This window comes from Perognathus longimembris, chromosome 6 (assembly GCF_023159225.1).
Source record: "Perognathus longimembris pacificus isolate PPM17 chromosome 6, ASM2315922v1, whole genome shotgun sequence".
In the NCBI taxonomy this organism is placed as follows: Eukaryota; Metazoa; Chordata; class Mammalia; order Rodentia; family Heteromyidae; genus Perognathus; species Perognathus longimembris.
Genome location: NC_063166.1, coordinates 2,571,108 through 2,594,638, shown reverse-complemented (window position 1 = coordinate 2,594,638; position 23,531 = coordinate 2,571,108). Strand labels below are relative to the sequence as shown.

Sequence of the window (23,531 nt, the reverse complement as noted above, 5' to 3'; positions counted from 1 at the left end):
CCCCTACTGAGACTTCATTCAGTTCACAGATTGCACTGATTAGTAGAAAATTATGAAGATCCATTTTTCCATTTCAAATTGAGAACACTGTAACTTTTCTGTATCGAGAGAAAGGAAAAATCAAAATGGTAATGTAAAGGCAGGAAAGTCTATTTTAATGACGTATGAGGGGTGGATGCTATGGAGAAAGAAATACAAGCTAAGATGAAGGCTCAGTTTGAGAGAAAGAGACACACAATACTGAGATGGCTTTCCATCTTGCTCAAAGGCAACAAGTGTCAAAACACAAGGATACATGTGATGAAGGAAATGGCAGAGAAGGCAGGGAGTGAGCCCACACAGAACACAGACCAAGGAGCACCATGGACGCTGAGTCCTGACCATGAGAAAAGGAAGGATAGTTCTCCTCAAGAAATACACCACTCAACGTTCCTTGCAGAAGGATTACACTCATGCCTCAAACCCAGGACACAGAGGCTCCAGTTGAGGCCTAAACTCATTGTCTGTACTTCAGCAGTCTGTCTCATTATATTCTCAGAGTGAGGCGGGGGCGGGCGGGGGGCTGTGGAGAGGTCACCTGCAGCAGGGGGAAGCCGGTCAGAAGGCTGGGGTCCAGCTCCTCCACGTAGTAGAGAAGTTCCACCACGTGGATGTCGGCCCTGCTCAGCCTGTTGCCCACGAGGTAGTCCTGCCCATGGCTCTTCAACACCTGTGGGATTGGAGGAGTCACGGTGTGTGCTCGTGCGTGTGCACAGATGCACGCGCGCGTGCGCGCACACGCACACACACACACACACACGCACACACACAGAGTGGGGCTGGAGCCTCCTCCTCTTCCCAGCCCCTAACTCCACCCCCTCTCTCCCGCTGACCCTGGGGATGTGGGCCACTCCAGACCTTCCCAGGTTTCTGTCGAACGCCACCTCCCGTGCACGGGCTTCCAGTAAACATACTCAACTTGAACTCATCATCTCTCTAGCATAATTGACCATTACTTCTAATTTACACCCAGCCAAAATGGATTCTGATTCAGTGGCTTCTTTGAAAGACACTGAGGTTGCAGCTTAGCTTCTACAGAGGAAAAATGAATTTGGGCTGGTGGGCGTAAGACTCGATAAAGACAACACCACCAAATACTAACTTCGCCATTTAGGGTGGTAGTGTATGTTCAGGAAACACTTACTTCAACTTTCCTGGATGTGTAACATTGACCTAACAAGCCTGGGACTAGGTGTGATATTTGCTAAGTATTCCCTATTTATGGAGGTGGCTGAAAATGAAAAGGAAAACCTTATCAACTCAAGGTAAGCGACTGCTAACGATTTCAGAAAATGCCACACTGTCCAAGGTGCACACGCAGAGAGAACGTGGCTCCTTTCTTAACACCCATAATTGACACTGTGCGCAGAGCGCCTGTCCTCACAAAGAAGGCTGGGTCTACACTGGCCAGCATAGGGGGACTGCAGGATCTGCCCCAAGCCCTGCGTGTGAGGAGCCAGGCGTCTTCAACCCTCCCTCTCTCACACAGCACTTCGCAGTAAGTCAGCTTCTAGGAATGGAAGAACCCTGGGATTTGTTTTTTTTACTGCAGGGTGTGGGAAGTAGGTTGGGGGAGGAAGAAGTTGTAGAGTTTATGCTTTCATAAACAGGACAAGTCCACCACTCAGTGCCCCAGCCCTCAACGCCCTCCTCACCTTCTCAAAGGCCACCAGGTAGCGGTTCTTTGCTCTGTCTTTGATCAGTGCAATCTTGGCTTCTCTTTGGTCTGGAGGAGTGAGTATTAGAGTCATGATCATTTCCCCCAAGTCTGCCACACCTTCTGTGTACATATCAATCCTAAGAGACAAAAGCCAACAGTCAGCATCACCTCCTTTAACTTTCAGTTCTAAAGCTTACACAAAGAAAAGCCAGTTGTGGTGACCTGTGCCTGTTGCCCAGCTACGGAGGAGCCTGAGACTGAAAAGAAAGACATCCGTGTCCAGCCCGGGCTACAAGTTTACCAAAGCCTTGAACAAAAATGCTCAAGATCAGTGACCAGGCCCTGAATTCAAGCCTGGCTAATAATAATAATAATAATATTGTATCAAACAATCACAACATTCTGTGAGTATCAACCTTCTCCAGTTTTAAGAGCTGTATCACTCTCTCTCAAATCATGCATATTCAGCAGCTATACCCCCTTCCTCTGAGTTCACCCCAAAGGAACAGATAATCTGTCAGAAATGATAGGGAAAACATTTCACAAAAAATGTCCCTCAGTTGGTGTGGCTGTGTGCTGAGTCCCCTGCAACATACATTCTTCAGCTTTGTGTGCTGTAGCCGACAGCAGTGCTCTCTTCAGGGAGAAAATGTCTACTGTATGCCCTGGCCCATTTCCCTCATGTATTCACCTGTTATCAGACATTAGTGTTATTTTCACATGTGGGAAATCGTGACTCTTGCTGCTAGCTACCTTCTTTTTATGTCATCATTGGTAAGCACACGTTTCCGTTTTCCCCACAGACATACAGCTAGGCAGACATGGGCGATTACCACCACATTCTATTTAGCGTTGAGGAGCCGCCAGCTTTCAGGAAGGAATTTGTTTAGTGAGGCAGGTTCCTCATCTGAGGATGTTTACCCCCAACTTTGGTGGCACAGAGCCCTCTGGAGGCTTTAGTTTTTCAGAAAATGCTTCTGATAACTCTGGCGTCTTGGGTAGCAGCCTCTGTAACCCTCACGCAATCCACCGACACATGCAATGACCCAGGTTCTTGGTCCTCATCATTACGACTCCCACAACTTGGGAGATGGGTTCCTTTGAATGTGCCCTTCCCAAGGACTCCGTGTCGCCACTGCCTAGCCCTGTGTCCCTCATCCCAAACGGATGGCTGAAGACCAGCCTCTCATTCCCTGGACCCAGGAAGCACGAGTGCACCGTGCTCAGGGCTCTGTGGGTCCTCAGTGCTGGGAGCTCCTCCCCGTGCTGTGTCTGAGCACCTTGTCCTGGGCTGTAATCACAGATACCTGAGTACATACACACACACGCACACACGCGCGCACACACACAAACTTATCCTTCCCTCCTCTCCATAGTGGCCTTCCGTGACCAGCTCGGTATGTGTGCCCAGGACGAGCCTGCTGCGGGCTCCGTCCCCTGCTCACACGGAAGGCCCCAAGTCCTTCCTGTGCTATCCCTTAAAGCAAGGATAGGAATTTCTCCGTACAGGGCTCGCTCCTTGGCGTCTTTCCCGTAGAGGTTGTACTTGGTGGCGATGTAGTTGAGGATGGCTCGTGTCTGCACCAGCTTCATGCCGTCCATCTCCACCATCGGCACCTGCTGGAACATCAAACTTCCCTCTTTGGGGAAAAGGACAAAAGGAGTCAATGAAATGTCTTTACTGTATATCCCACTCTTTCAGAATAAAAAAATGCTTCTTGAAGTGACTGAAGGAACAAGAGTAACAAGGAAAAAAGATTGCATTTTTCACATGAATTGAAATTTTACTCTATTCTTAGCTTTCTATGTCTCTTTCTGTTTCTTTTTTATTTATTCTTATGCTGGTCATGGAGCTTGAATTCAGGGCCTGGGCACTCTCCCTGAGCTCTTTTGCTCAAGGCTAGCACTCTACAACCTTGAGCCATAGCTCCACTTCTGGCTTTCTGGTGGTTCGTTGGAGATAAGAGTCTCATGGACTTTCCTGCCTGGGCTGGCTTTGAACTGTCATCCTCCGATCTGAGCCTCATGAGTAGCTAAAATTATAGGGATGAGCCACCGACACTTGACTTCTTTTTCTTATATCTATTTTCTTTTGGATTTTAAATCTATTCCAATGCAGACTCATAGTGGATTTTTGTGTTAAATCCATCTTCTGGATACTCTGGGAAGGTTAGGAGAGCATGCAGCTGGGATTCTGGGAAAATACCACTACAAAGGACCTTTCCAAATAGTTCCTGTGGCATTCCTGATGTGTACAGTGGGCTCTTTCTATGGGGAGGCCCCGCTCTGCACTCCTGCACCCCTGCACTACCGGTGGGAGAAATGACAAGCCCCTTCTCCTCTTCCCCTGGCCCAATGCATGGCCCTGCATGGGCTTGGGTGGGGGGCACTGGGCGCCTCTGAGCAGAGGGTCCCGGGGAACACTCAGAGCAGCCCAGTTCTTTCTAGCACCGACAGAGTGGTCAGTCGACTCCACACGCTCCCCGCCCCTGCCTCTTGACCTTCCCCGACCGCCCCCCCCCAGGGTCCTGCTGCCGTGGCCGCATGTAGACCTGACGCCATCAGCAGGAATGCTTGGGGGGTCGGATGGCTGCCTTACCGTTTCTCAACTTATCCAAGTCTTCCGGAGATGCTATGAACTTCTCTTCAAACTGCCAGCAGAGGTAAATGAGTGTTAGTGCATTCCACAATCCTATACATGGAATGGCCCTTGTCTGGAGGTGGGGATGGAGAAGCGACGATGTGTGCATTTGGTGGGCGCAGAGGGACCTGAGCAGGCACTGACCGGGCAGGCCTGGAGGCCACGTCCCAGCAGAGGGACCCAAGCGAGCAGGCACTGACCGGGCAGGCCTGGCCAAACAAGTCCACCTCTTTCTGGCTCAATGGAGATCATTTTATCTAAGACAAAACTAGCCCTATGGAGTTTTTGTTTGTTAGTCTGGGGTGTGGGGGAGGCGGGGTGCGCGTGCGAATGCACGCTGGTCCCAGGGCTTGGGTTCTGTCCCTGAGCTTCCTCTGCTCAAGGCCAGTACTCTACCACACGGACCCACAGCTCCACTGGGTGATACCAGAGATCAGAGTGTCCTGGGCTTTCCTGCTCGGGCAGGCGTCCAACCTCCATCCCCATCGCAGCCTCCGGGGCAGCTAGGATCACGGGTGGGAGCGCCTGGCCCCCGGCTTCACAGGTTATTTTTTTTTTTTCTGGACAACTTCTGGCTTAGAAAGGTACCGTGCAAAGGTCAGTTTCCGGTCCTGTGAGCATGCTCCTGCTGAGAACCTACCTCCACGCCAGCGGCCGCCAGGAGCCAGCGGGTGGACTCCATCCTGCCCCGGCCATTGAAGTAGTGCAGCACAGGCTTCCCCATTCCCGCAGCCGCCTGGTCTCCCTAAGCGTGAATGAGTGAGCACACGAGTCAGAGAAGGAAAAGGAGCTTTGAGAGTGAATACGGCACTATCCCGGCTTGCATGAATGTTTTAGATGTGAAGATAGCTGAACTGGGCTTGGAAAACCTGTTATTATTTTTTCTTTTTGTGATGCCTTCTCACTGGTGTTCACACAGTGAATTTCTACTTGTCAAATGTCCCACTGAGTTTTTCTCTCTTTGTGCAGTTTCCACATGACAGGAAGTGATCAGGGCTGGGCCTCTGCCTGACGGGGTTTAAGCCAAGTCAGGACCTCCGGCCCAGGCCCGTGGCAGGGCGGCGCGCTGCGGAGCTGCGCTTCATGGGTTCCTGAGACTTCACCCCAGCAGTCTTCATCCTCTTAGCCAAGCAAGGGCGAGCCCTGGGAGAAGGCTACTAGCCTTGGAATGAAGGACCTGCCCTTTCTGCCCCCCTTCCCTGGGGGGCGGCTATTAACTGCCAGATCCAGACTCAGCATCCCATCCTCAGCCTTCTGTCTGCTACCCTGCCGGCCCCTCCACAGTGCACCAAACCCGCTGTTGGAAACGCATAATAAACGTGTATCCCCGGCACAGCCCCCTCTCTTCTGGTTTTCCATAAAGTCAAGTGTGCTACGTTCCGTTCTGCACCAGTATGGCTTTTCACGCAGTCTCTCTAAGAGTCTGGCCGTTTCTTTTTACTTGGCGTAACACCTTGGAGTCTGTATGATTTCTCAGTTTGCTGGCCACTCACTAAGTCTTTATCTGGACCTAGCTCTGCATTCAAACTAGTGACGTCTTGTTTTATTTCATTACTGAATTTTCCCCTTCTTGAAAGTTTATATTTGTGTCCCTCTCCCCACCCACTACACTTCCCCCAGGAAGCAGAGATGTTACCAGTAGCCATTTATCTTGGTACATAGTGCAAAGTTCATTTTGCTACCTAGATACCAGAGAACTTGACAGCTGCAGTGTTTTTGTTTTGTTTTGTGTTTTTGGCCAGTCCTGGGCCTTGGACTCAGGGCCTGAGCACCATCCCTGGTTTCTTCCCGCTCAAGGCTAACACTCTACCACTTGAGCCACAGCGCCACTTCCCGCTTTTTCTATATATGTGGTGCTGTGGAATGGAACCCAGGGCTTCATGCATGCTAGGCCCTCTACCACTAGGCCATATTCCCAGCCCCCAGCTGCAGTGTTTTTAATCACTTACCTAACAGCATATCAGTGAGAGTACAGTTAACCCAGAGCAATTAAACAATAAACCAGGACAGGGAATGTGGCCTAGCAGTAGAGTGCTTGCTAGCATGTGTGAAGCCCTGGGTTCGATGCCTCAGTACCACAGAAACAGGAAAGGCAGAAGTGGCGCTGTGACTCAAGAGCTAGAGTGCTGGCCTTGAGCAGAAAGAAGCTCCTGAGTGCTCAGTGCTCAGGCCCTGCGTCCCAGTAATAAATAAACAAATAAACAAACCAGGTTCACCATAACAAAATAAGGCACCTTATTCACAACCTCCCATCCTCTGCTGCTAAAGAGAATAACCAAAGCCAGGAAATCTACATAAGAAGAACACATTGGGTAAAAGTAATTGTGTGAGTGACTTGCTGGGGCAGCCCAGGGATTCTGAACTCGTCAACTGCACGGTATGGACCAGGAGCGGAGCCTTGCGAGGCCCGGCATCGTTCGGAGGAGTGCCTGGGACAGGAAACAGCACGAGCTTGCATCGCCCTCCTAAAATCTCTACATTTCCATCTTCCTGTAGCTCTCACCGTCGTGAGACTACTGAGGTCAGAGTTGGAGTTGAGCAAAGACTTTTGAAGGAGGAGGAGAAGGAGCAGGGAAGGAAAGAAAAGAGGAGAAAAAAAGGAGGAGAAGAAAAAGGGGAGAAGGAGGCAAGGAGATCAAAGAAGAGAAATAGCTTGCTGCATAGCATCGTTACTGGTAACCAATAGGACACACGGACAGGCAGGGATGATGGACACCCACGGGGGGCGTGCTGGCTGGCATGAGAGGCACAAGAGGAGCCATTGCTTTCCAAGGTCAAGTTCACCCACAAGGTGTGACCCCCCACCTTACTTAAATCCAGTGCAACTGAATACCAGATCCTTTGGGAGTCACATTCGTACACCCTGTTTAATTGGCAGTAAGACTTCAGCTTGGCCTCCCCACACCAGAACCGTGCGCTCCGTGTGGCTGTGCGCTCACACTGCTGACACAACACCACACTCGCTTTCCTCCCGTGTCTTTGCCCTCATCTCCTAAAACCTCGGTCATTATGTGTTCTTAAAGAGCTAAGCGACGTTGGGCTTCTCTCCTGAGCAGGCAGGGATCGTGCAATCACCGCATAGAGTACCAGCCCGGAAAGTGTGTTCCTAGTGAAGCAGACATGCGACCATCTGCAAAGAAATGAACAGACAGCACTCACCTGCTGATGTCCAGTCGCTTCCCTGCTGCTCTGCTAGGGCGTGCGGGAGATGGAGAGAGCGCGGGGAGGAAGGTGCTTTAATCCAGCCGCGGCCACGCCCACAGCAGTCATGGGGATGGCTCCCAGCCACGCCAGAGAAAAGACAGCAACGTGGTTTCATTTCCAGATTCACCATAAATGCACTCACAAGGGGAGCTCTGCCCCAGGAAGTCACTGCAGATGGGTTTTGCCTGGGCAGACGGTTGGTGCTTATGTTAAAGGTGGATGGAAAGCCCCCTGGGTGGCGGAGGAGGAGGAGGAGGAGGAGGAGGAGGAGGAGGGCGCCCTCCGGCAGCGGTGTCAGGAGGAGGGGCTGGGGAGACTGCGCTCAGCATGACTAGCAAAGGTTATGACGCGTGTTGTTGCGTAACACAAAGGTCCAGGCAGCTGGCCGAGTTCTCGCGGCCCTGCGTGCTAAGCCCTCCGCGCGTGTCCTTGCGGATAGCAGACCCTGGTGGGGCACAGCCCTCTCTCCTTGGCCGCCCCAGGTCCTACAGCCCTGCCCTGACCCTGCGCCCTCTGCTTCCTCCTCTGCTCCCCCCCCCCCGGGCCTCCCTCTCACAGGACCTGTCTGCTTTTCCTGGGGAGCTCTGAGCAGTCCTGAGCCCTGTCACCCCTGCCTGTGGCCTGAAGCAGGAACAGCCGGTCGGCCACAAGGCACAGAAAGAACCTTTACGCTGTTCCTAACCACAGGCCTCTATTTCCCATATTGCCAAAGCTTCCAGTGTCTGCTAAAGGCAACTTGTCACAAGCACCTCGACCTGCCCCTTCCCTTCCCTGTGGAAAACCCGGTATAAATAAATACTGAACCTGAACCTGTGCTGTTCCAGTCCCTCAGACTTCTGGGTGCTGACAGTCTACCTGGCCCCAGCTTACTGCAAGGTAGGGTTGTGTGTGTGTGCATGTGTGAGCACGTGTGCACACACACACGCACGTAGGCATATGTGTTTTCCTCAGTCTCCCACTGTCTTCCCTCAGAAACAGCATGACACAATTGGCCTGTGGCAATCAGGATACCATATCTCGTGGCTGACCACAGTGCCCGCATGCACACCGACTTAATTAACACACAAGCTTCCCTGTGGGATGGAAACCTGCCCCCCCCCCCCGTGCCAATGGAGAGAGAAGCGTGAGGTGGCCTCCCACAACCTTCAACCGTGCTCAACACCACCTCAAGCCAAGACCAAACTTCACTGCAGTTCATCAATAATGCTTCAGTGCTCTGAAGACTTACATTTTCGTGCTATTTAGGCTCGTGTCAACTTCCTAAATACCCTCTGGTAAATATCTTACAAATGGAGAGTGCAAGGATCAAAACCGGAAACTTAACCCTGATGCCATAGACGGCTAAACTCCAGACCTCCCTTGGAGTGCACCAGTGACCAGCTTCCCACCCAGGACCCCATCCAAGCCCCAACACCTGGTGCGTTCATCACCTCTGTCACCTGACCACAGGGCGGTGCCCCAGTCTGTCCTTGTCTTTCGTGATCGTGGCATTTTTGAAGAGTGCCGGTCAGTGCTTCCGGGGAATGGGCCTGAGCTGGGGTCTGCCTAATCCTTCCTCGTGATTTTATTGAAGTTGCACGTGTGTGTGTGTGTGTGTGTGTGTGTAAAATACCGTTCCTTCTCAGCCTATGATGTGAAGACGTGATCTCGCAGTTCACCCACAGTGCATTTCAGCGGCAGTGATGTAGACCTGGATCCCTCGGTCCGAGGTTCCATCTGCCAGGGCTGTCAAGGGCGTTTACTCGCTTTTCCTCTGACATGCATGGATGTCCAGGGGCGCATGCTCCGTGGCTGTCCGAACGCCCCGCTTCGGGGCGGACCCTCCCCGCCCCGGCGCCCATCGCGGCTCTGGCCTGCGGACGCTCACTCACAACGCTTCTCCCCCGCCCGCTTTTCCTCTGCATCGGAGGCTGGGGCTCTGCGGCCAGGCGGGGCGACTCCCCTGCTTCGTGTCATCGTCCGTCTGTCCCACTGCCTGAGCCCGGCCCAACGGGTCCGTGGTCCTCCACCGCCGGGGGCGGGCTCGGCACGGTGGGTTTATCTTCCGGCACCGGGCCGCCCCCGCTCTGACGCCGGCTCCGGGCCTCTGCGGGGGCCCCGCTCCGCGGCGCTGCGAGGCTCGCCCGCCCGGAGGCCCGCGCCCGGAGGCCCGCGCCCGGAGGCCCGCACCCGGAGGCCCGCGCCCGGAGGCCCGGCTTGTCGCCTTCCGCTCCGGCCCTGACTTCGGCTGACTCCGCGGCGCTGAGGTGCTCGAGGAATCTCCACGCGGATCGCCGCTCGCCGGACTGCCGGCCGCGGCCCGGGACCCACAGGGGTCCTGGGCCTTCCTCCGTGGGCACCCGTTCCACGGCCCCTCTGGAGACGCCCGCCTCCCACCTGCGCATGCTCACCCGGGCCCGCCTGGCAGCGGCGCATGCTCGCCCGGGCCCGCCTCGCAGCGGCGCATGCTCACCCGGGCCTCTCACAGCGGCGCATGCTCACCCGGGCCCGCCTCGCAGCGGCGCATGCTCACCCGGGCCTCTCACAGCGGCGCATGCTCACCCGGGCCCGCCTGGCAGCGGGGCATGCTCACCCGGGCCCGCCTCGCAGCGGCGCATGCTCACCCGGGCCTCTCACAGCGGCGCATGCTCACCCGGACCCGCCTGGCAGCGGGGCATGCTCACCCGGGCCCGCCTGGCAGCGGGGCATGCTCACCCGGGCCGGCCTCGCAGCGGCGCATGCTCACCCGGGCCCGCCTGGCAGCGGCGCATGCTCACCCGGGCCCGCCTGGCAGCGGCGCATGCTCACCCGGGCCCGCCTCGCAGCGGCGCATGCTCGCCCGGGCCCGCCTCGCAGCGGCGCATGCTCACCCGGGCCCGCCTCGCAGCGGCGCATGCTCACCCGGGCCTCTCGCAGCGGCGCATGCTCACCCGGGCCTCTCGCAGCGGCGCATGCTCACCCGGGCTCGCCTCGCAGCGGCGCATGCGCGCCCGGGCCCCTGGAGCTGGGCGGGTGGGGACGCCTCCCCGGCCGCCCAGGCCCTGCATCCTCACGGGCGCGGGGTCCACCCGGACGGAGCTCCCGCGTCTCCACGGCACGTGTAGCTCTCGCGGTTCACGGTGAGCGCCGGCAGGGAGCCCCGCACGGCCGCGCGGGGGCCTCGGGCCTCCGTCCACGAGGCGCCCGTGCCCTTGGATCGCCCCTTGCCCCGCTGCGCGCGGTGCTAACCACGCGCCAGACCGCAGGAGCCCGGCCGAAGGGTGAGCGCCCCCCGTGTGCAGAGGCCCGTTATCTCCACCCCCCCCGCATCTTCCCCTGCTTCTGGGGGCGCTGGCGTGTGGCGCACGCGCTCCGGCCCTCCAGCACGAGCGTGTTTCTCCTTGACCCGCTCCACCCTTGGCAGAAGCTGCGTGAATGATTAAAAGCGCAAGGAATTTGAACTGGGGGCGCTGGGAGCTCTGGCTCTTTCCTGGCCCGAGTGACTAAGCAGTTCCTTATCTTCCTGAGCTTTGGCTCCATCCAGCTGAAATGGAGATAGCGACTCTCCTGACACCACGTGCCTAGGGTCCGGTTCAGAGTTCCTCGGCTTGCTCAACATCTCTTGCCGATTGGGTCTTTTCTCCTCTGCTGACCCCCGAGGTCAAGGTGGGTCCGCCTTACGTAATCCAGGGCGCTCTGCGCATAGCCTTTCAAGCTCTGCTGCCGCCGGCCCGACCCCGCAGCTTCTGAGTAACAGAAGCAGCATGCAACCGGTGCTGTACTTGGATTGCTTCTCAGAAAATTGTCCTGATCGTGTAGTTACTTAGTACCCCTATCAACCTTGTGTTGGATGAGACACAGTTGTTAGCGTGTGGTTGGGATATGAACTGTTCTCCCCCCAAAATTGTGTTCAAGGCTTGGCCCCCGTCAAGTGGCACTATGGAAGAGTGAGATTATGAGGTTGGTAACCTCATTAGTGGATTGACACGTGGGGGGGGGGGGTTCATGACTGAAGGGGGGGTGGCCCATTAGAGGAAGTGTCCCCTTAGTGGAGAAGGGGACATGCTTCTGAAAAGGGTTCTTCCCCAGACGCTCCCTCTTCTGCTCCCTCTTCTTTCCTTCACCCTCTCCTTCTTTCTTCTGTTTCTGCGTCCCCCGCCCCCTCCCTTTCTCTCTCTCTCTCTCTCTTCTTCCCTCCTTCCCCCTGCTTCCTTTCTTTCCCTCCTTGCAGATTTTGACTCAGCTGTCCATGCTGCTGCCCAGCGCCAACCATGAATGGTTGAATGTAAACCATGAAAGACACGCCTGCCCTTAGAGCTGTCTTATAACTCCCCCTTCGATTTTATCCTATTCCTCCTAGTTGGATTCCATAGAACTTCTGGGTCAGACCATTGAGATCCTTTGTTTACCAAGCCGTTGTCTTTCAGCACACACACCTTTGGCCCCTTGCCCTGAGCTCTTGGCTGAAGCCCCTCCTTGAAGGACTGAGCACCTAGAATCCGGATCCCCCCATGCACAGCAGAGGAGTGTGTGCCAGCAGTTTACGAAGTACCCACCCAGGAAAGGCACAGGGTCACCATGTGACCCTGTAGAAGGCTGGCCAGTGTGGAGTCCGGCTGGAGATTTCTATGTGGATGGTATGGCTGACAGAGAAACAGAATTGCAGTGATGAGGGGGACAGAGAATGCAGAAGGGCTTAGAGGAGGTCTTTGGGAGGCCTGCCCCTCCTCACTGGGGAACAGAGAATGCAGAAGGGCTTAGAGGAGGTCTTTGGGAGGCCTGTCCCTCCTCACTGGATCCAGGCTGGACAGGAGGAAGCCTTGGGTTGTGGGTATGCTCACTACTTCTCTTCCCATGTTGGGCTTATCCCACTGGGGGATTCTGAGTCTGAGCCAGCCAGCAAAAGCGACGCTTGAAAGCATGTCATTTACTCTGCCGTGCCTTCGCAGAACCGGCACTCTTTGTTTTCTGTATGCAAGTTTCTCCATCAGGCAAAGGAAGGGTCAGGCCAAAGTCCCGTGCATGCATTCAGGAAGGACAAGGAGAACGAACGTGTAATTCCTAGGACAGGTAAACACGGCGCTACAGAGTTGGTTGGGAGGCTCTAGAATGCCCTTCACAGGACATAGCCTCCTCTCTGTTTACATTTTAAAAATTGTTATTATAAAGGTGATCTACGGAGGGGTCACAGTTATGTAAGCCAAGTAATGATTGCATTTCTTTTTGGACAGTGTCACCCCTTCCCTCACTCCCAGTTTTCTCCTCCTGTCCCCACCCACAAGTTGTACAGTTGATAGCCTTATCTTTTAATTCTCCTTTTCTGCTGCCACCCCCAGGGACAAAGGGACAAGACCTCCTGGGAGCAGCACTCCCTGAGCTCCTCCGAACACCCCTCACCCACTTCCCTTCTGGCTCCCAGGGCTGAATGGAGAAGTTTTCCCAGTGGCACCTCCAGAGGGCTGTGTTAGAGGGGAGCCTGCCAGGTGCTGGCTCAAACCCTGGACCCACGATGGGCTTCAGGCTGGACGCCACAGGGTGTATCTGTCCAGCTCCCTACGAGGGTGCTCACATGGGCAGTCCGTCTGACTTCTTCACCCTCGTGCTAAGAGAAGTTCATTGTGCTCAGCACAAGTGGCTCGTGCCTGCAATCCTAGAGGCTCAGGAGACTGAGACCTGAAGTCCTTAAAGCCAGCCTAGGCAGGAAAGTCTGTGAGGCTCTTATCTCCAATTAACTACCAAGAAAAAAAAGCCATAAGTGGAACCATGTCTCAAGTGGTAGAGTGCTGGCCTTGAGCGAAGAAAGCTCAGAGTGTAAGCCCTAGGACTGGCATGGAGGAAGAAAAGGGAAAGGAAAAAAAGAAGGAAGGAAGGAAAGAAGGAAGGAAGGAAAAGGGAAGGGAAGGAAGGAAAAGGGAAGGGAAGGAAGGAAGGAAGGGGAAGGGAATGAGGGAGGAAGGGAAGGAAGGGAGGGAGGGAGGAAGGAAGGAGAAGCGAAGGGAAGGAAAGGGGAGGGAGGGAGGGAGGGAAGGAAGAAGGGAAGGGAAGGAAAGGGGAGGGAGGGAGGGAAAGAAGAAGGGAAGGGAAGGAAAGGGGAGGGAGGGAGGGAGGGAAGGAAAGCAAGCAAGCAAGCAGGGCAGAGCAGGAGCACGTGCTGTCTGTGCCAGGCACTCCGGCATAAAGGCTGCCCATGCCAGTTCTGCAGGCCGTCACGGGAGCTGGGCACGGAGCCACGGGGGGTGGGGCTGAGCCTGGTGGGCTCCGGAGCCCCCTGTCAGCAGGAGGTAACCCAGGATGGCAGGACGGTTAAGGATGGCGGAACGATGTGCAGATGCTGTCCGTGTGGTGTCAAAGCTGGCCCACCTTTGGCAGATACGGCCTCAGAAGCTCAGAGACACAGAGCCGTGCCGTCTCCCACAGCTGCCCCCAGTGCCAGTTCCCGAGGGCAAACCTGAAGGTTCTTCCCGTCCTCCTCCAGCTCGTGCCCAGTGAGGAAGGTAAAAGCACGTCTTTTCTCCCTTTACTATCTAAAGATAAGTCAGACATTTGAAAAACACCTTTTCTTCCTCCCTCCCTCTCTCCCTCTCTCCCTCCCTTTCTCCTTCCCTACCTCCTTCCTCTTTCTCTTTCAAACCCAGGGCCTATGGACTGCCACATGAGTCAGGCCTGTTAACAAAATGGAGGAGAACAGAAAAGGAATAGGGCAAGGACTGTTTATTGCCGGCAAGGGGCACAGACCTTCCCACGGGTTGGGAGGTTGTACGAGGGACTGGATTTAGGGCTTAATAAGGAAGCAGAAAATAAAAAATGGGCTATGGTCTTCTGGGGGCCCAGGGCAGTGTCTTTGGCCAGGCCCAGAGTGGAAGATCCCCCCCGGGGTGATGGGCACTTCCAGCCAGGCCGAGGCTGGAATGACCTGCCTGCGGACAGGCCTGTGGTCGAGCCTGTTCACGCGCACCTGGTGTCTTGCTTGACTTGGGAGAATAAGGCGACAGTCAATCCTTCAATGCCCCTAGACCTTTGCTTTATGTGTTGCTGTTCAGACCAGGGTTTCACTAACTTTTGCTCAGCCTGTCCTTGAACACATGATCTTTCAGCCTCCACCCCGCGAGCAGCTGTGATTACAGGTGTGTTCCACCTGTACATCAAATAGGCCCAACAGAAGATGGGGTTGCAGAAATCGCTCTACACTGAGAAGCCCTTGCGCTCTCGGCCCCCAGGAGATTCTGGGGCTGGCCTTTTCCCTTAGCTGGCGCAGTTCTGATTCACTAACTGGGATTTCCCAGTTCTGAGAGTCTCCTGTCAGCGTGCGTGCTTCACGCTTGGCAGAGTGCTCTACCACTGAACACAGCCATTCTCTGGGAAGCCGCTGGGCAGCAAATGCAACTGAATTATAGTTTGAGATTTGACCACAAAGACCTGACAAGAAAAGCAGTTGCATTAACTAGATTCACTGGATTCTTTGGCAATTGTAAAGGGGAAAGGGAATGGCAGGGCAGGGGGTGTAATTTGGACTCCTGAGAAATAGCAGTAGGTCTAGATAGTAATTATAGCCCTGTGGACGGGTCAGAGACTTAGAGTCAAACTTGAGACCTCTCTACCCTTCCCTTCCCTTCCCACCGGCCTGGCTTCCTTGTTTTACAGCTTTCCCTCCTTTTCTCCTCCCTCCATTATCTCTTTACAATAGGGATGGGCAGACCTGGAACTGCCTTTTAAGTACTGCTAATACTAAGAGTGTGGAAGTTACTTCACTTCCTTGGGACCTACCAGAGAAACGAGGTGTGCAGATTAGCGGGTGTAGACTGCCTGGCACAAATCTCAGAAGACACAAAACACTCCTACAGCAGTGGTGCTTGGGCCCGTGGCTTCGGAGGGCACGGAGCCGGCGGCGGAAGGACAATCCACAAGCACTGACCGGGGGGTGGGGGGAGTGGAGAAGGCGTGGGTGGGGGCAGGAAGTCGGTGGTCTCCGCCGTTGGTGGGGTGGCAGCTGCTTCTGCTGGTTAGAAAAGGATAGCCACGCGCATTCCACCACACCACAGCCAAGGACCCTTGGGCCCCATGGAGAGCTGGACTTCGGGGTGCTGTCTCTAACAGGCTGGACTTTGGGGGTGCTGTCTCTAAGAGGCTGGACTTTGGGGGTCTCTAACAGGCTGGCGTGGGAGTCCCTGCAGGACCAGATTCCTTTACACAATCACAAGGCACGGTGGGAACCGCGGCCTCCTCTCCTCCGGCGTCAGGCTCTTTCTCAAGTCTCGAGGACTGTGAAGTATTTGCTCTTGGCCTTGGCAGCGGGAGGTGACGGGGCCTGGCAGGAGCTGCCTGGCTTCCTGCCCCGTCCTGGCTCCATCTCTGGGAACCCAGGTCTTGTGGCTTCTCAGGGCCTCAGTTTTCCTCACCCGAATGATCATGTGTCTCTTGAAGGGGTGCTGAAAGGATTAAATAATATAGGAACCGTAGCCTCAGCCATAGAAAGTGCACAGCCAGTATTACTCAGCTGCCATGCATGACCTTTGCCTGCAACAATCTCTGGGTGGTGGAATTTCAGTACCAAGGACTCTTGATTTCTTTCCAGAAGGGACAAAGCTTTTTATGACAGCCAAATATGAGATACAAAGCACAAACTGTGCAGCGAAAGGTTACAGAAATCTGATGACTAACAGTCAAGGCCAACAGAGTTGTGGCTAGGGAAGGCGGAAAGAACAGGATCCCACTACGTGCTTCTCGGGCAAAGATGGTGGCGTCCCGTGGACTCACCAAACCCAGGGCTAGGCCGGCGCTGCAGGCCCTGGTACAGGACTGGGGAAAGTGCCTCTGGATGTCACACAAGAGAGGGCCGACGAACGGCACTCCAAAGACAGGACAGCTTGGGAAAAGGGGTAAAATTCTGGCAATGCTACACCATGGAGGAATATGGGAAACATTCCGGTAAAATAAACCCAACACAGAAACAGAAAGGTTGTGTCATTCTACTTATACATCTAGGCCAAACAAAGTCATTCAGACAGTGTGTAGCCACCAGGGGCTGGGGAAGGAGAGATTAAGCTGTACCCAAAGAGTATTTCCCTTATACACATCGGCTAAATGATTCTTCAGCCTTGGTGTATTTTCTTTAAGGGTAATTTTTGTGTTCCTGAGCCATTCACTTGAGATTTTGATGGAGATTGCATTGGGCTTGTAGATGGACTTGGGCAGTGTGACCGTTTTCACAATACTATTTCTGCCAACCCATGGACAGGGGACTTTTTTGTAGATTCTCCTATCTTCAACTTCTTTCCTCAGGGTTTTATAGTTTTCACTGTACAGGCCGATCACCCTTTAAATGTCTTCCTGGGTAACTAACTGGTTTTAGTCTATTGTGAATGAAATTGTCCTGATTTCTTTCTCAGTCTGGTAGTTATTGACACACTGAGTTTTGTCTGTTGATTTCACATCTCATCACCTTGTCAAGAGTGTTTATCAGACCTAGGAGTATTTTTGGTGGGGCTCTTGGGTCTTCTTGTGTTTTTTTTTTTGTTGTTGTTGTTGTTTTTCCAGTCCTGGGCCTTGAACTCAAGGCCTGAGCACTGTCCCTGGCTTCCTTTTGCTCTAGGCTAGCACTCTGCCACTTGAGCCACAGCGCCACTTCTGGCTGTTTTCTATATATGTGGTGCTGAGGAATCGAACCCAGGGCTTCATGTATGCGAGGCGAGCACTCTACCACTAGGCCACATTCCCAGCCCTCTTGCGTTTTTTTATAAATTGTTTATTTGCTTTGTAGACTGGGACTTGAACTTGGTGCACTGTGCTGGGTAGACAGGTGCTGTACTACTTGAACCACGCCTCCAGCTGTTTCCTCTGCTTATTTTAACCACAGATTCCTGCTTTTTTGCCTGGACTTGCTGGCACTGCAGTCCTCCTGACGTCACCTGCTGTTGTGGGCGAGAGGCGCACGCCAGTGTGCTCGGCTTTCTGTTGAGATGGGGATCTCACGAGCTTTCATCGGGGATCATTTTATCAAGGCAAAACCAAATCTCTAGTGGCTTTGTTAAATAGAAGAATGTCGTCTAACTATCCAGAGTGAGATTTTAGGCTTTTTTGAATTTCAAAATATTGTTCCCCGGGTAGTCATCCCCCAGGGTTCTCCAAATCATGTCAGCTACACCCACGTTGCCATTTGCTACTTTCCCCCAATGGCAAATGCGCAGAAACTGGCGTAAGTATTGGAGCAGTCCAGACCTCGCGAGTCTGTGGCCACGGGCACAACCCTCATCTCGACACAAACTTCACGAAAAGCAACCCGGAAAGCTCACTGCCATGACTAAATATGTCTCCTCTTTCTTTATAAAGAAAAAAATGGCTTCATAAAAGTTATAGACTACCACACACAACTAATGTGCTAAAAAAAAAAAACACGAAACCCACAAACCAGAATGATTTTCCACGGCATTTAATAAGGATTTGCTGTCAAATAAGGCACTGAACGGGCATTGGTTGCAGATGGCAGCGTGGGGCTGGCTCATCTACTCTACGGCCGTTTCTGCAAAGCCCTGCGGCTGGCACACCACACGGGAGGCGTCCAGCCACTTCCCATCGCGAGGCCAGGGCCAAGGCCTGCGCCCTTAGAACCGCAGGACGTCCTTGACCACCTTCACATAGTGGGCATCGGGACGAGCCTTCCGCTGGCTCCCCGGCTGCAGGAACTTCTTAATGTTAGGCATGCTGCCGACTCTTGCTTTAAATGCCTGTAGTAGAGAGAGAGAGAGAGAGAGCTATGGCATGGCTCATGCTTTCAGTGTGCCTGACTGAGTAGCAAGCACGAGGACCCCAGTTCCAACCCCTTTATGGCCAAATGAAAAGCAAAATAAGTAAACAGGAACATCTGTGGCCCTGTTCCAGCCCTTGTTGTCCCTTCTGTGCGCTAGGGGCTCGGTGTGGATGTTAGGGACGCCCTACCTTCAGCTGCGGGAAGTCAGACAGCACGGCAGCATCGAGTTCCTCCAGCATCAAAATAGCTTCGAACAGCTGCACATCTGCCCAGGTGAATGCATTGCCAACAAGAAAGTCTTCTCCTTGGTCTTTCAAAACCTACAGGGAGGAAAAAGAAGAAGAGTATTGAGTAGCAGCAAGACCATCTCTCCTGACTAAACACTCATACAAGCATAAAATCTTTGGTACTGATCAGATTTACAAAAGAATCTTTTTCTTAATAATCTCTGCTGCTGGCAAGGATAGAATGAAACGGATGTGGTACAACGGCTTGGGGAATGGGTCAGTGATTATCGAGGCCTCATCAATGACAAAGGGCTGATCCTGGGGTCTTATTACAAGCCTGGAGGTGGGTAAGAAAAACTACACCCACCAGTGCAGGGAGACACAAATCTACAATTAGCAAGAGCCCGGCTATTATAGCACAAGTAGAAATCAGGCGCTCCTGGGGCAGCCAAAGCCTGAACAGAACAACATAGGAAGTGAATCGTCCACTCTAGTAGAAAGCAAGTTGAAAAACAAAAAATCTCCCCAGGGCAGCTTGGAGTCATGCATGAATAAGGAGCAAAGGTAAATGTGAACATCACATCTTACCATGTGATACACATAAGGGTAAAAAAAGAGATGTCACTATAGATGGAGAATGTATTCTAGAGATTCACAGCCAAGGCAAAGATAAAAATGTTTGATTGAATGCATCACGGATACCAGGACATGGAATGTGATCACATGATCCCTTCTCAGCTGTGATTTCAAGCCCCCTGCTTAAAACCTAGCTCACCTATAAGAGAAAGGTAATTGATCTGTGAGAAGGGAAGATTTTGAGCTACAGAATAAAAGGACATTCTCGTTTTATCCTCCCTGTAGAAGCAAAACACACTTGGGAGAAAGGCATCAGAAACAAGGAGCTATAAAAACAACTTGGTCCTAACAGTATTAAAAAGCAAAACAAAACATAAACAAGGAAGAAGAAAGATATTTGGAGGGGAACTCTGTCTTATTGATGAGAGAAATTATTTTCATCTGAACCATTCAAAAAAATGCTGGAATAAAGAAAATGGATCAGCCCTACAGGGCTTAAAATAGAAAGAGGAAAAGTTAAAACCCTTTGTATTTGTAAAGAGAAAAGGAAGCTTAATTGAGTCAAATATAAGTTTGCATATATATATATATATATAGCATATATATATGGTACAAAACTTGAGTTGATTGAAGAAAAGCAAGCTGCAAAACAAACATATAGTATGGAACTGTGCATATACAATTTATTATGCTACTATATATATATATATGAAAGAGAGGAAGTGATACAGTATGCAAACAGTCCAAAGGTGGCCTCTCTGTCTCTCTCTTTCTCTGTGTCTCTGTCTCTGTCTGTCTCTCTCTCTCTCGTAGTACAAGTATTGGCACTTGTTAGTTCCTAGCAGTAGACTCACAGGACTTCTGCTTCTGAAGATCTTCTAAATGATAAAATAACAGTGGACACAATCTTCGGTACAATTCATCTTACATGAGGAAACCGGAAGGAAGTCCGGGGAACCATGCTGACATGGCTCCCTGGGACGGGCAGTGGTGCGGACTTTTGTCATTCTGGAGTCACATTGCTGCACTAAGAACCAGGGACTTCCAAAGAACACAGAGGCTGTTCTTCCCAAGGAGCATCTATCTGCCGCAACTGGAATCATGTTTAAACTCACTCTAGCTTAAGAAATAAGTCTGGTCTCTGATGTCAACGCAGAGGGCCACCCACCTTCTCAAAGGCAGGGAAGTAGCGGGTTTTTGCTTTCTGAATGATGGTGGCATAGGTCGCCTCCTTGTTCTCTGAGGCACCGAACGGAGCCGCTGCGATCATGATCATCAGGTCCAGCGTGCCATCCGCGTACATGTCGATCCTGAAATGGCACCTCAGACGGTCACTCAAGGGGACCCCACAGCACATGGTCACCCAAGGGAGCCCCGTGACCACACAGCTTCCTCATCCGACACTCTCCTGGACGAATGGCACCGTGACGAGCCATTTCCATTCTACCCCTCAAGCGCCCACTCCCCTGAGGGGTACTGGAACCAGACCTAGCCACGTGCTGAGCAGGGTCCCTGGGAATGCTTATTGAATAAAAGAACATGGGAAAGGATCTGTGGCTACCGCCGTCCTCAGCAGCAGAGCAGATGTCTGTGATAGAGTCATGCAAAAGAAGGAACGAAGGAAGGGGGAGGGAAGGAGGGAGGGAGAAAAAGAGGGCAGCTCTTCACCCTCCCGTGCTCTCGGTTGGACCTGACAACCTTTCCCAGCCTCAGACAGGGCCGCTTCCCAGGGCTGCTCTGATGGATGGACGGAGGTGGACACAGTGGGCCAGTTCCGAGCCTGAAAGCGGAGGCTCCTGTGTCTGCACACTCGCTCTCAGAGCCCTTTCAGTTGAGCGAGAACAAGGTTAGCTAAGGATCTTCTGGGAGGCTGCCCGCCCATTCCTCCCCCACTGCCGGCCCCTTCAGCCAATACTGGAACGCAGAGCCACCAGGCTAATGGCCGGCTATGCGCGAATCCAGACCCCACCACCAGCCTGACGGCCACTGAGAACGGCCACCGGGAGGGGCCACACAGGGTGCGCCATTCAAGGTGCCCGCGTTTCCGGGTGACCTGTTAACAGAGAACACGGCCATGGGCGCAGATCACTACGAGTGGCTCAGAGGCCCGCGGGAGGCGTGTCGGGTCCAGCACGACCATCTCCGTGCGTCCTCCCTTCAGTCCAGGCCGAAGGACAACCTGCGGCAGCCTCAGCCGGTGCAGGAGCGCAGCCGCTGGGGTAAAAGCCGGTACCTGACTCTCTCCTTCAGGTCCTTTCCGTACAGGTTGTACTTGGCAGCGAGGTAGCTGAGGATGGCGCGGGTCTGAGTCAGCATCATTCCGTCGATTTCAACCAGAGGCACTTGGCCAAAAAGCAGGTGTCCGTCTGTGGTTTAAGCAAAGAGAGCGCGACATGCTGGCGGCAGTCGGTCTGCAGGACGCCCCAACTCCAACTCCACCCAGGGGTTTTGTAGTTCCCAGCCAGTGTGGTGAATTGCAGGCGCTAGTAACAGAGGAAACTCAATCGCTTCCGCAAGGGACTATGGAGCCACAGCCAAGAGTTCAGCACGTATAGATGTGTCCAGAAGTCTCCACGGCCTGTGCCAGAGACTATCCTCACTGGGAGCCAAGCAAGGCAGAAATAAGGTGGGGGAGGAGTGGCAGTGAATGACCAAGTTCCGTGACCCTGGGGCAGTTCAGACCCTGGCGTTACAGCTGTCAGGAATTTCAGAAATAACCACTGAAATGCAGTCTTCTCTCAACATAAGAACATTTTTCTTGGGGAATTACAATGTTAAAGTCCTCATCTTGGGTGAAAACGTAATAAAACTATGGATATCTTCCATAGCTTTAATTGTGTGTCATGACCTAATGAGAGTTTCTGTGGATCTGTTTAGACCAGAAAGGGGGGACATGGACGTGAAGAAGAACTGGGGACACGGTGCATTTTGTTTCTCTAGTCTCTCTGACCCACTGAGTCTTAACCGTGAGTCAGGAGAAGGTACCCAAGTATTCACCACCAGCCTTCCCGTGCGGTCCTGCCACCTGAGCTCACCCAGGATTTGTGAAGGTTACGGAGACAGCCAACGCCGCTGTGTGCCAGGGAGCAGAGGCCGGGTCACGCAAATGCGCGCCTCGTCTAACAGCGCCCATTCCTGAGCTCCTCCTTCCCTCTCAAAACGACGCCTTCCAGAAACAAGTGCCTGTTTCCTTCCTAGTAGCACCGAACACATTTAGACTTACCTTTCAGTAGCTTCTCAAAATGTTCTCTCGTTTCAAGAAATTCTTCTTCAAACTAGATAAAGCATAGAGAGACGTGGTTATACATTTTGTAAATTCAATAGAGTCTAATAGCTTGCAGAAATGCTCAGCAGCTTTCAGAATAGATTTTTAAAAGAAGGACACCCAAAGCCACAGCTGAAAAGCGTGACAGAGTGTGCAGGCATGCCCATGGAAAAGCGTGAGTGTGTGCAGATCAGCCCCCATGGAGAAGTGTGAGTGCACACCAGCTCCCATGGAAGAGCGTGACAGTGTGCACACCAGCTCCCATGGAAGAGCGTGACAGAGTGCACACCAGCTCCCATGGAACAGCGTGACAGTGCACACCAGCTCCCATGGAAGAGCGTGACAGTGTGCACACCAGCTCCCATGGAAGAGCTTGACAGTGTGCACACCAGCTCCCATGGAAGAGCGTGACAGGGCACACCAGCTCCCATGGAAGAGCGTGACAGTGCACACCAGCTCCCATGGAAGAGCGTGACAGTGTGCACACCAGCTCCCATGGAAGAGCGTGACAGTGTGCACACCAGCTCCCATGGAAGAGCTTGACAGTGTGCACACCAGCTCCCATGGAAGAGCTTGACAGTGTGCACACCAGCTCCCATGGAAGAGCGTGACAGGGCACACCAGCTCCCATGGAAAAGTGTGACAGGGTGTGCACACCAGCTCCCATGGAAGAGCGTGACTGTGCACAGCAGCTCCCATGGAAGAGCTTGACAGTGTGCACACCAGCTCCCATGGAAGAGCGTGACAGGGCACACCAGCTCCCATGGAAGAGCGTGACTATGCACACCAGCTCCCATGGAAAAGTGTGATAGGGTGTGCACACCAGCTCCCATGGAAGAGCGTGACTGTGCACACCAGCTCCCATGGAAGAGCTTGACAGTGTGCACACCAGCTCCCATGGAAGAGCGTGACAGGGCACACCAGCTCCCATGGAAGAGTGTGACAGGGTGTGCACACCAGCTCCCATGGAAGAGCATGACAGGGCACACCAGCTCCCATGGAAAAGCGTGACAGAGTGCACACCAGCTCCCATGGAAGAGCGTGACAGTGTGCACACCAGCTCCCATGGAAGAGTGTGACAATGTGCACACCAGCTCCCATGGAAGAGCGTGACTGCACACCAGCTCCCATGGAAGAGCGTGACAGTGTGCACACCAGCTCCCATGGAAGAGCGTGACAGAGTGCACACCAGCTCCCATGGAAGAGCATGACAGTGT

The 23,531-nt window shown here is 53.3% G+C and overlaps 1 protein-coding gene across 11 annotated transcripts in view; it reads right to left on the bottom strand.

Annotated features, from left to right (window-relative positions):
* The window catches only part of LOC125352481 (glutathione S-transferase A1-like), a 49,025-nt gene that overhangs the window by 18,234 nt on the left and 7,260 nt on the right, over window positions 1–23,531 (bottom strand). For 3 of the 11 annotated variants that reach the window (XM_048347616.1, XM_048347614.1, XM_048347615.1), the window contains exons 3-7: window positions 22,273–22,324; window positions 21,283–21,415; window positions 20,218–20,359; window positions 18,435–18,566; window positions 18,036–18,223 (exon numbers count right to left, since the gene is read on the bottom strand). In XM_048347616.1, the coding sequence (XP_048203573.1) occupies window positions 18,101–18,223; window positions 18,435–18,566; window positions 20,218–20,359; window positions 21,283–21,415; window positions 22,273–22,324 (582 nt within the window). In that variant the 3' untranslated portion in view covers window positions 18,036–18,100. Of the gene's footprint in view, window positions 1–577; window positions 710–1,694; window positions 1,837–3,206; window positions 3,340–4,298; window positions 4,351–4,980; window positions 5,082–7,224; window positions 7,236–7,499; window positions 7,536–18,035; window positions 18,224–18,434; window positions 18,567–20,217; window positions 20,360–21,282; window positions 21,416–22,272; window positions 22,325–23,531 lie in introns of those variants that run through there. The other 8 variants (XM_048347617.1, XM_048347618.1, XM_048347619.1 and 5 more) reach the window with 8 other exon arrangements.